Below are 12215 nucleotides of genomic sequence, written 5' to 3' on the forward strand. Positions count from 1 at the left end.
CCAAACAAAACCACAGATACACATGCTGGTAGCTCAGTTTCCTTTATTCATTTCAGTTCAGCAAACATTGGCATACCTCCAAGATGTTACTATATTGTAAAAAGAATGTCTCATGTCATTAAAAAGGTTTCATAAATAAATTGTCATAAAGTTATTTTCTGAACTACTGTACTACCCTCAAGTATATATCCATATACCGGAATAAGGATGTATAGAGCTGTAGCTAAGGATGTGGCCCATCTTGGTGTTGTTTAAGTCAATTTGTTATACTTCTTTGTACTTATTGTCCTATGCAAGTCTCTTTCAGTTAAATAGTTCTTTTTATGTGACCCCTTTGAGTGAAATATGAGTTGGAGCAATGCCTCTGGGAAGGAAGCTTCACAATTTACATTGTTCCTTGTTATATTCACTTAATAGAAAAGAAACAAAATCCTCCAAATACTGTTAAAGAGAGAGACTTCATGTGCATCACAGAAAGAAAGTAAAAAATATACAGGGAATGTAAAAGAAAAGGGGAAGAAGAAAGAAAACCACAGAGGAAATCGTACAGAGGTAACTCAATGGGAGTTTAATTAAAACTTGATAAAGATTCTCTGCCAGCAAGAAAGCGAAGAAGGGTGACTATAGGTTGAGAAGAGTTCTTGGGGATTCAGGCAATATTAAGCTAGATACTGTACTTTCAAAAGGATAAAAAGGTCAGTGAAAGAACTTTTCCTAGAGGGGTGTATGTGAGTATATCGCATAAGGCAGGTGGAAAGAAACAACATAAAAATGACTGCAAGGAAAAACAAGAGTCTAAAATTAGTTCTTAAAAATTAGATGAATCAGCATAAATACATAATAACATTGCTGGCTATACAGTATAACCACAGACCATTATAGGTAAAGGAAAATTGTAAATAAATATTATTTATATTAAAATACTTAATGTGAAATGTATATATTAACCACTAGGACCCCGGGAACTTAAGGAAAACTTAATTTTCAAATATACAGTACTTTCTGTATCAATTCTTCACAAGATGTCTCCTTGTGGTCATTCACTTGGAAGCTTTACTGCTTATTTCCAGTGGATAAAATGCAGTCCTAATCATGTGATAGACACACGACACACTGGTGCTTGGGTCATTATGGGAAGGCTGCATGGGATGGTTATGCTGCAGATCTTCTGCAGCATTTCTACAGCTTAATGTGCAGCAGCAAAAATCTGCACAAAATCTTATGGATTTGTTGCAGAATTGCTGCTTCAGATTTGGGAGTAAAATATATTCAAGTATAAAAATCTATATAATTCAAATCTGTGGTTGTGGATTTTGCTGTGGATCTGCAGCGGTTTTACAGTAAAGTCTGCAATAATTGTGGATCGAGGATATTTAAAGGGGTACTCCGGTGGAAGACAATTATTTTAAATCACAGTGCTCTCTGCTGACACCTCTGTCCATTTTAGGAACTGTCCAGAGCAGGAGAGGTTTGCTATGGGGATTTGCTCCTGCTCCGGACAGTTCCTAACATGGACAGAGGTGTCAGCAGAGCACTGTGGTCAGAGAGGAAAGAAATTAAAAAAGAAAAGAACTTCCTGTGGAGCATACAGCAGCTGATAAATACTGGAAGGATTAAGATTTTAAAATAGAAGTGATTTATAAATCTGTTTAACTCAGTTGATTAAAAAAAAAATAATAATAATGTTTTCCACCAGAGTACCCCTTTAATTCCCCAGTAAATGGGGCAATAACTCCACAGCATATGTGCATCATAAATTCACATGCTGAGGGTTTGAAATCTGCATTGCAGGTCACTTTACACATGGTTTTATTGTAGATTTTTTTTTTTTCTGCAGCATATGAATGACATTTCTAAATATCCATCCACTTAGCTACCTTAATATGCTGCCAATTTCCCACACACTAATCCACAAAAGGAAAATCTGCCACATAACTGCTCAGTGTGAACCTTACAGTACAGTTATCAGAGATGTCTCTCATAACAAAACTGAATGCCTACATGATTCATCACATGAACAGGACCGATTTATATCCTATTTACTGACTGTAAGCTAATTTTTTATTTTTTTTTGCAATAAGTGAATTGTAAGGCTGACCACAAGGACCCTGGGAACTTAAAGACAAGCTAAAGGAACTTCAGGATTGTTTGACAAGCCACACTGGCATGGACACTATTTCCGCTGTTTACGTGGAGGAGCACCTTAAAAAAGATTAAAAATAAACACTTGTGAATGTTTTAACAGAAAGAAAAAAAAAACTGTAGCCAATTTTCCCTAGACCATTTTAGGGTCTGTAATATGACAGCAAACCTTGTGCTGTTTGACGAAATTAAACATAGACCACCATCAGGTTTTTATAGGTGCTGCATCTGGAACTACTCTTAACCTGACTGATTTGTGGTGGTTCTACTGGTGCAATCTATGCAGATAAACAATATAATGCTATTTAGGGTACAAAAACTAAAATGTTTATCACCATAGAATATCTAGTTGGGGTTTTTGCAAGTTACATTACTGGTAACATTCACAGATCAGTTGTATAATCCTCACTTCTGGCCTAATGGCTGTGTGTTCAAAGTCTTTACAACAAAAATATCTTCATTCAACACAAAGCAAAACAAACAAACAAATCTAACAATAACAAATATAGCTATAACAATATGGGTGCTCATGCACACTGCAGGCACTGTACAGGTCTGTCACTGTTACAGTATACAGTATATCCACTACCCACTCAAAAGGTAGGTATAGACACTTACAACCTTAAAAATTGATTTTATAAGGTTGATTTCAAATTTCCCAGTATATTTTCTTACTGAATTAAATGTAATGAAAAACTGGTGACAACCCTGTGTCTACTTAGTGCTTTGGATTTGGCTACTTAAAGGGGTCTTATGGTCTTTTGTAACTAAAGTGAATATTAAGTTTTAAAACTTTTTAACATGCTAGGTTCCTTAAAAATCTGTGCTTACTGTCTGTGAATAAAAAACTTCCCTGATAATGTCCAGCTGACAGGGATGCACAATTCATTACATTTAATTTATTTAGCCATGCCGCTGTTGTGTATGCAGTACAAGAACAGGGCACATTTCAGCCATTGTACGTAAAGAATATTTCCATTCACTGATAGCAAGCATTGATCTTTAAAGTTATTAGGAATAAAAGCATGTCTCTTTCCCGTTTCCAAGAATTAAACTTTACATACATAAACCTCTTAACCCAAACATGAATACAAGGGCTCCAGTGCAAAGCTGTGCAGGCATAATGGGGAATAATGAAATAAAATGATAAAAAGACAAACAATAAAAAATCTGTACATAGATCACATATATAGCTATAGCTGTACATAAATTATTTACGGTCATTTGATTTTTGGTTCCACATAAAATTTCACTCCATCGCGGACGTTATATGAATGTAAAGCCCGTGTGCTGAATTTCATCTCTTCAATCCCAAAAGGAGCCTCGTGGTCCAGGTAATAAATTCGCATGTTGTTTGTGGATAACTGTACGACAGTCTTCAGTTGCTTCTTGAATTCAGCCACGGTCTGGTCAAGTCGGACACTTATCTTCTGGACTTTCTCCTCATAGTGAATGTCAACGCTAGCTTGATTCTGAGGTCGTAGGTCCACTTCAGCCAGTGGCTCCAGCTTACCGTACTTCCTAACTAGCTCTTGGTATCTATAGGAAAACAGTACATGTCAGATGCGATAATCTAAGTGTATTCTATTTACAGTAGACTTTGTTAACCCCTTAAGGACCAAGCCCATTTTCACCTTAAGGACCAGAGCGTTTTTTGCACATCTGACCACTGTCACTTTAAGCATTAATAACTCTGGGATGCTTTTACTTATGAATTTGATTCAGAGATTGTTTTTTCGTGACATATTCTACTTTAACATAGCAGTAAAATTTCAACAATACTTGTATCATTTCTTGGTGAAAAATTAAAAATTTCATAAAAAATTAGAAAATTTTGCAATTTTCGCACTTTGAAACTCTCTGCTTGTAAGGAACATAGACATACCAAATAAATGATATACTGATTCACATATACAACATGTCTACTTTATATTTGCATCATAAAGTTGACATGTTTTTACTTTTGGAAGACATCAGAGGGCTTCAAAGTTCAGCAGCAATTTTCTAATTTTTCACAAAATTTTCTAAATCTGAATTTTTCAGGGACCAGTTCAGGTTTGAAGTGGATTTGAAGGGCCTTCTTATTAGAAATACCCCACAAATGACCCCATTATAAAAACTGCACCCCTCAACATATTCAAAATGACACTCAGTAAGTGTGTTAACCCTTTAAGTGTTTCACAGGAATAGTAGGAAAGTGAAGAAGAAAAATCAAAATCTGCATTTTTTACACTCGCATGTTCTTGTAGACCCGAGCTTCCCGCTGGGAGTTTGAGCTGCGGCGGAAAACTTGCTGCATCTCAAACTTGTTTCAAGAAGCTCACTGTAGACCCCGGCAGTGTGAATGTACCGTGTACATTCACATGGGGGGGAGGGGCGCAAACCTCCAGCTGTTGCAAAACTACCACTACCAGCATGCCCTTTGGCTGTCCGTGCATGCTGGGGTTTGAAGTTATGCAACAGCTGGAGGCACACTGGTTGCAAAACACAGAGGTTGTTACTTAGTATTTAGCAACCAGTGTGCCTCCAGCTGTTGCAAAACTACAACTCCCTGCATGTACGGTCTATCAGTGCATGCTGGGAGTTGTAGTTTGCAACAGCTGGAGGCACACTGGTTGTGAAACACTGTGTTAGGTAACAAACTTCACAACCAGTGTGCCTTCAGCCGTTGCAAAAACTACATGGGCATGATAGGACTTGTAGTTATGCAACAGCTGGAGGCATACTACTAACACTCCCAGCATGCCCTTTGGCTGTCCGTGCATGCTGGGGGTTGTAGTTATGTAACAGCTGGAGGCACACTGGTTGCAAAACACTGAGTTTGTTACTTAACTCAGTGTTTCCCAAAAAGGGTGCATCCAGCTGTTGAAAAACTACAACTCCCTGCATGCCCAGACCGCCGAAAGTCATGTTGGGAGTTAGTTTTGCAATATCTGGAGGGTCACAGTTTGGTGACCACTGTGCAGTGGTGTCCAAGCTGTAGCCCTCCAGATGTTGCAAAACTTCAACTCCAAGCATGCCCAGACTGTCCAGGCATGCTTGGAGTTGTAGTTCTGCAACATCTGAAGGGCCACATGTTACAGAACTACAACTCCCAGCATGCCTGGACTGTCTGGGCATGCTGGGAGTTGTAGTTTTGCAACATCTGTAAGAGCACAGTTTGGAGACCACTGCACAGTTTGGAGACCACTGTCCAAACTGCGGGCCTCCAGATGTTGCAAAACTACAACTCCCAGCATGGCCAGAAAGCCTTTTGCTGTCTGGGCTTGCTGGGAGTTGTAGTTTGGCAACTCCTGGAACGCAGCAGTGAAGATCACTTACCGCTGATCTTCACTGCTGCGTCCGCCGCTGCCTCCGCCGGTCCCGCGCTGTCTGTCAGGATACCGCCGCGGGTCCCGACACGATCGCCGGTCCCCGGACATGATCGCTGGTCCCGGGACCATCCACCATCCAGGGGCGGGGCAGAGCGGGGATTTCACCTCTAACCTCCTGCACCTCTCCTGCCATTGGTCGCTAGTCCTAACGACCAATGGCAGGGGTTTAGGAGCGAGGTGGCAGCTGCCACCTCGCTCCTATCACTCAGGATGGATCGGAGCGGTCTCTGACCGCTCCGATCATCCCTATTTTCCTGGCGATCGGGTCACCAGAGACCCGATCAGCCCGGAACCCCGCAAGTCATTGTCATTAGACAGTGACTAACTGACTGACTAATGACAATGATCTGCAGCAGGGGACCAGTCTGATAGGTCCCCTGCTGCATAGTGTCATCGGACAGCTGAGATGACGTTTCTATCACCATGCCAACGGACATGGTGATAGAAAACGTATTGGACGTGTATACACGTCCATTTGCGTTAAGTCACAGAAAAAATGGACGTGTATACACGTCCATTTGCGTTAAGTCACAGAAAAAATGGACGTGTATACACGTCTATTTGCGGGAAGAGGTTAAAGTTTTGTCAAAGAGCGAAAAAAAAGTAAAATAGCAGTGCACCAAATTACAGAGAGGCCATATATTTATGCTACTGTGATTTCAAGGTCCAAGAGGCAAATATGGCTGTTACGTACAGCCTCCGGGCTGGACACACTGATTTACCAAGACGGAGTCAATTATGGTGATCATGGAGAAGAAGGTAGAGAAAAGATACATGGAGTGCAGTGTTGTTTCATGAGGAAGAAGGATGTGATGTGCAGGTTTAAAGGGGTACTCCGGTGGTTAAACAGATTTGTAAATTACTTCTATAAAAAAAATCTTAATCCTTCTAGTACTTAGCTGCTGAATACTACAGAGGAAATTCTATTCTTTTTGCAACACAGAGCTCTCTGCTGACATCACGAGCACTGTGCTCTCTGATTACATCTCTGTCCATTTTAAGAACTGTCCAGAGTAGAAGAAAATCCCATAGCAAACATATGCTGCTCTGGACAGTTCCTAAAATGGGCAGAGATGTCAGCAGAGAGCACTGTGGTCGTGATGTCAGCAGAGAGCTCTGTGTTCCAAAAAGAAAATAATTTCCTCTTTAGTATTCAGCAGCTAATAAGTACTAGAAGGATTAAGATTTTTTTTAATAGAAGTAATTTACAAATCTGTTTAACTTTCTGGTACCAGTTGATTGAAAAAAAAAAAAAAAGTTTTCCTCCGGAGTACCCCTTTAAAGCACATCACAACCTTCTTGCTTATGAAACAACAATACAAATAAGTGTAACTCCCTTATTCTTTCATTATGATGTGTAGTTGCTTAAAGGGGTACTCCGCCCCTAGACATCTTATCCCCTATCCAAGGATAGGGGATAAGATTTCTGATCGCGGGGGTCCCGCCACTGGGGCACCCCAGACATCAGCGAACTTCGCTCCGTGATAAATGACTGGCGATGGGGAGGCTCGTGACGTCACAGCCGTTACGCCCCCCTCTCATAGACTTGCATTGAGGGGGCGTGGCCGTGAAGTCACAAGCGGGGCGCGGTCGTGAAGTCACGAACCTCCTGTGCTGCACCCGACGCTCTACAGAACGCCAAGTGCAGCAGGCAGATTGTGGGGGCCCCCAGTGGCGGGACCCTGCGATCAGACATCTTATGCCTAGATGTACTCCGCCACTAGACATCCCTAGATGTCTAGTGGCGGAGTATCCCTTTAATGTTTAAAAGTTTCAAGTGTTTTTATGGTAATTTTGGGTAACTGCAGCTTTTTTGTTGCTATTTTGTGGCAAATCTGTGGCCGAAAATCTCCACAAAAATAGTGCCGTTTCATTTATACAGCAGTATTTTGATCAGTATTTTGCATCTGTAAGCCAAACTAGGAGCATAAACAATGCATGGCAAAGATACACATCTTTCCATTGTAGTTTATCTCTATGTTTGTTCCACTCTAGTTCCACTATACAGATGAAAAATTACTGACCAAAATACTGGCATGTGAAACTGGCCTAAATTTTTCCTACCTAACATACGTTCTGTTTTTTGAATGGTCATCACTTTTACATCTGCATCCCTCAAATTTTTTTCTCTTGCTCGGTCGGTTCCATTAGGGGACACAGAGACCGTGGGATATATCTTGCTGACACTAGGCATACAAAAGAAAGTCGGCCCCTCCTGGCAGGATATACCCCGCCTACTGACCCTGAGCTAATCAGTTTAGTCCCAAAGCAGGAGGGAACCGACAGAGAAAAAAACCCAGCAGGTGTACGAGGGCGCCAGACAAAAAAAGGAACCGAAAAACACCCCTCGGACAAAAACAACCGAACTTTAGCAACAAACAATGGGTGGGTGCTGTGTCCCCCAATGGATCCTACGAGAAAGAGATTTTACGGTAAGCATAAAAAATCTACTTTTCTCTGTCTGTTCCATTGGGGGACACAGAGACTGTCCCCGGGGGTGGAAAAAAAAAAAACTAACACAGAATAAGACAGAAGACTGTGCCACTGCCACCTGCAACACCTTGTGACCCAGACTGGCATCAGCTGTTGCAAATGTGTGCACTTGGTAAAATTTGGTGAAAGTGTGCAAAGAAGACCAGGTTGCAGGGCCGAAACCCTATTGCGGAGCGCCCAAGAAGCCCCAACGGAACATGTGGAATGCGCAGTCACCTGAAAAGGTGGGACGTTCCCTTTGTGGCTGTACGACTCCGATATGGCAGAACGCATCCACTGTGAAGCCGGAAGACCCATGCGACTACCCTCTGGAATTACGAAGAAGGACCCTGCCAAAAAGAGGAGGTGATCGAAAGATATATCCAGACAGCCTGTACAATGTCGTCCAGACTATGTAGGGAATGCTCCATAGCATTGGATGGAACCGGACAAAAAGAAGGAAGAACAATCTCTTTGTTCACGTGAAAGGGGGAAACAACCTTGGGCAAGAAGGAGGGAGATGGCCGAAAGACGGTAATTACTCACAGGTAATTCGGTTTTCACGAGCCATGACAGCACCACCTGAGAGAGAGACTCCGCCCCTAGGGACAGGAAACCTTGGAGAATAAAACGAAGTCCTCTCCTCTCCATCCTCAGTGAGTTAGAGACCTAGAAGAGCCTTCCTACTTAGTTAGTAATAACAGTCATGACATGAAACAATAATAACTGAACAGGAAATATCTAAAAAAATAAAAAATTTCTTTTTGTTATATGCTACACCCAAGTGATCTAAACACCCGTGAAATACACTATTCAGAAAGAAAAGGGTAGGAATGCAGCGGTGCTGTCATAGCTCGTGAAAATATAATTACCGGTGAGTAATTTTCTCATCGCCATGACAGCACCACCTGAGAGAATACCAGAGACCAAGATTAGTGTTGGTTAACAGTTTGGAGAACCTTACGACCAAAGGATAAATCAGAACAGCTCTCTACATTCAACCTATAGTGGCGAAAAAAAGTTTGGGGAGATGACCAGGTGGCAGCCTTACAGATTTGGTCTATCAAGGCCCCTCTCCTCTCTGCCCAAGAGGATGCAACTGCACGGGTAGAGTGAGCATTGAGACCAACAGGAGGAGAAAGGCTAGAGGAGACATATGACAAACAAATAGCCTCCCTAATCCATCTGGCTATGGTGTCACTTCTAACACTGCTACCCTTATTCTGGCCAGCGAATTTGACAAAAAGTTTATTTGATTTCCTAAAATCCTTACATCCAGCATATGAAAGGATTTTTCCCCATCATTTACCGGATTGCTACAAAATTAGGGTAAAACTATCTCCTGAGACAAATGAAAATTAGATACCACTTTTGGTAAAAATGCTGGATCAGTCCTAAGAACTATTCTGTTATCTAAGATACGAGTGTATGGTTCAAGGCAAGAAAAATTAGCTATTTCACCTACTCTACGAGCCAAGGTAACAGCTACCAGGAGAGCAATCTTCAAAGTTAGGTTTTTGATGGAGATAGAAGAAACTGGCTCAAAGAGTTCACCACATAACATGTTGAGAACTTAAGTCAAATTCCAAGGAGGAGTTTTAGGGATTTTTGGAATCTGGAGTCTTTTGGTTGCCTTAATGAATCTTATAATCCATGGATGACTGGCTATAGACTGAGTGAACAAGGATCCTAGGGATGATACTTTTACTTTGAGAGTAGCTAACTTAAGTTCTTTTTCTAAACCTTTTTGAAGAAAGTCCAGGATTGATATGATGTTGGGTTTGTCAAAGTTCACCAAGGATGGGTTTACAAAATTAAAGTAAACCTTCCAGATCTTTAAAGGGGTTGTGCGCTGCCCTAATTTTCGGAGCTCCGCTCACAGCGTCCGGAAGTTCATTACTTCGAACGCTGTGTGCGGGCTTCCGTGTTCGCGGCCGCCGGGCGCGATGTCACATCCGGCCCCTCGCCCCCGTCCCCTCTACCAAAGTCTACCTCTATACAGCAGCCGCGCCCCCTTCCCATAGACTTTCGTTGAGGGGGCGGGCGAGAAGTCACAAGGGGGCGGGCGAGACGTCGCGAGGGGCGGCTGCGAACACGGAAGCCCGCACACAGCGTTCGGAGTAATGAACTTCCGGACGTTGTGAGTGGAGCTCCGAAAGTCAGGGCAGTGCACAACCCCTTTAAGTAGATTGCCGAGGTCACAGGCTTCCTACTGTAATGTAGAGATGACTGAATCAAATAAACCTTTGTTTCTCAGAACTCCCCTTTCAAATTCCATGGAGTTAGGTGCAGACTGTATCTGGTTGGAATATAGGACCCTAAAACAGAAGATCTGGCTGTTCCGGTAAGACCCAGGGATCTGTTAATGACATCTCCAAAAGGCAGGAAAACCATGCCCTGTGGGGCCAGAATGGAGCTATGAGAATAACCCTCGCCCTGTCTTCCCAAATCTTTTTTTAGAACTTGCGGTATTAGTGCTAGTGGAGGGAAAGCATAGCTCAGGCTCCACCTCCAATACCGAGACAGTGCATCCACTGCTGTAGGGTTCTCTGAGGGAGAAAAATTGCTTTACTCAGCAATTCTCTCTGGTGGCAAACAGATCTATCGGAGGATATCCCCAAAGTACACAAGTTTTCCTGAATATGTCCTTGTTTAGGCGCCATTCTCCCTGATGGAGACAATGTCTGCTCAGATAGTCTGCTCTGGTGTTTAGGGAGCCCTTTAGATGAACCGCTGATATTGATGCTAGGTGTTTTTCTGCATAGGAGAGGACATTTGAAGCAGAGTCTGCCACCAGGAGAAAATCGTCTAGATATGGGATGAATATTCCTTCTTCTTCCCTTATGTGTGCTGCCATCTCCGATACTACTTTTGTGAAGATCCTTGGAGCTACTGAGATCCCAAAGGGAAGGGCACAAAATTGAAGATGCATTAGGTTGGGGCCTAGGTGCACAGCAATCCTTAAGTATTTTTGAAAGTCCGGATGTATGGGTACGTGGAAGTAGGCGTCCTTTAAATCCAGTGAGGCCATGAAACAGTTTTTTGTAAATAGATTTACAGTTGATCTCAGTGTTTCCCTTTTGAATCTTTGGTATTTTATAAATCTGTTTAGAGGTATAGTGTGGTACCTGACGGTATCTGTACTAGAACCCCTTTTTCCATTATACAGAACAAGAACCTCTTGTTGTAATAAGATCTGACCTATTGACCTCAACAAACTTTTGGTTATAGCAAAGCGAGTGGGTGGAAGGCCGCAAAATTCCCAGCGCAGACCGTTCTGAATGATGTCCAGAACCTGGGAACTGCCTGCTATCTTTTGCCATGCTGGAAAGAAACTTTGCTGTCTGCCACCCACTCGCAGGACCCTGTCATTGAGACCCTGTTTTTTTTTTTTTAGGAGGTCTGGGGCTGGTTGAACATGAGGCCACTATTCTATTTGGAAAGTTTCGGGCGCCCCGACTGACCTCTCCCCCTGGAACAAAAGGACTGGTTACATCTGGGAAAACCTTTCTTCCTATCATCTGCTTTTTCAAGTATACCCGAAAGGACAGACCCAAACAACCGCTCTCCTTCACTGGCGATGGCACATTTTTTGAGGATACTTCACCTGTCCAATTTATTAACCACAATGCCCTTCTAGTTGAATTTGATAGTGCCCCAGCACGGGCAGATAACCTTAGAGCATCTAAGGTGGAGTCAGCTAACAAGGCTACTCCTTTACGTATAGTGGGAATGAAAGACATGAGCTGTTCCCTTGGTACTTTATTTTGCACGTTAGAGGCTAACTGATCTAACCAAATTAAGACAGATCTGGCCACAGAAGTCCCTGCTACATTAGGTTTCAAGGCTGCCCCTGAAGCTTCCCATGTTCTTTTTAGAAACAAGTCCATTCTTTTATCCATTGATCATAAAGGGTCCAGAGGTCTTCAAAGGGGAGAGACCCCTTCCTAGAGATTTTGGAAATAGAAATACATTTTTTGGAGGGTGATCCCAAGTTTTAGTGTCAGCAAATTGATATTTTCTCTTTAAAGCCTTAGGCAAAAATGTATTTTTGTCAGGGTTCTCCCATTCCTTATGGATAACTTTCGAGATAATTTTGTGTGTAGGAAATACTCTGTATTTTTTTAGAATCAGGAACCTCAAACATAATGTCTTTAATGGACTTTGGTTCCTTGGGCTCTTCCATATTTAGAGCGGAACGTACAGCCTTCACCAATTGATCAGTGT

The 12215-nt window shown here is 42.3% G+C and overlaps 1 protein-coding gene across 3 annotated transcripts in view; it reads right to left on the bottom strand.

Moving 5' to 3' along the window:
- Positions 1 to 547: 547 nt before the first annotated feature.
- Positions 548 to 12215, bottom strand: part of TBCEL (tubulin folding cofactor E like) — a 79853-nt gene continuing 68185 nt past the window's right edge. For all 3 annotated transcript variants that reach the window (XM_056544775.1, XM_056544776.1, XM_056544774.1), the window contains one exon: positions 548 to 3681. In XM_056544775.1, the coding sequence (XP_056400750.1) occupies positions 3363 to 3681 (319 nt within the window). In that variant the 3' untranslated portion in view covers positions 548 to 3362. The remainder of the gene's footprint in view (positions 3682 to 12215) is intronic.

This window comes from Hyla sarda, chromosome 10 (assembly GCF_029499605.1).
Source record: "Hyla sarda isolate aHylSar1 chromosome 10, aHylSar1.hap1, whole genome shotgun sequence".
Lineage (NCBI taxonomy): Eukaryota > Metazoa > Chordata > Amphibia > Anura > Hylidae > Hyla > Hyla sarda.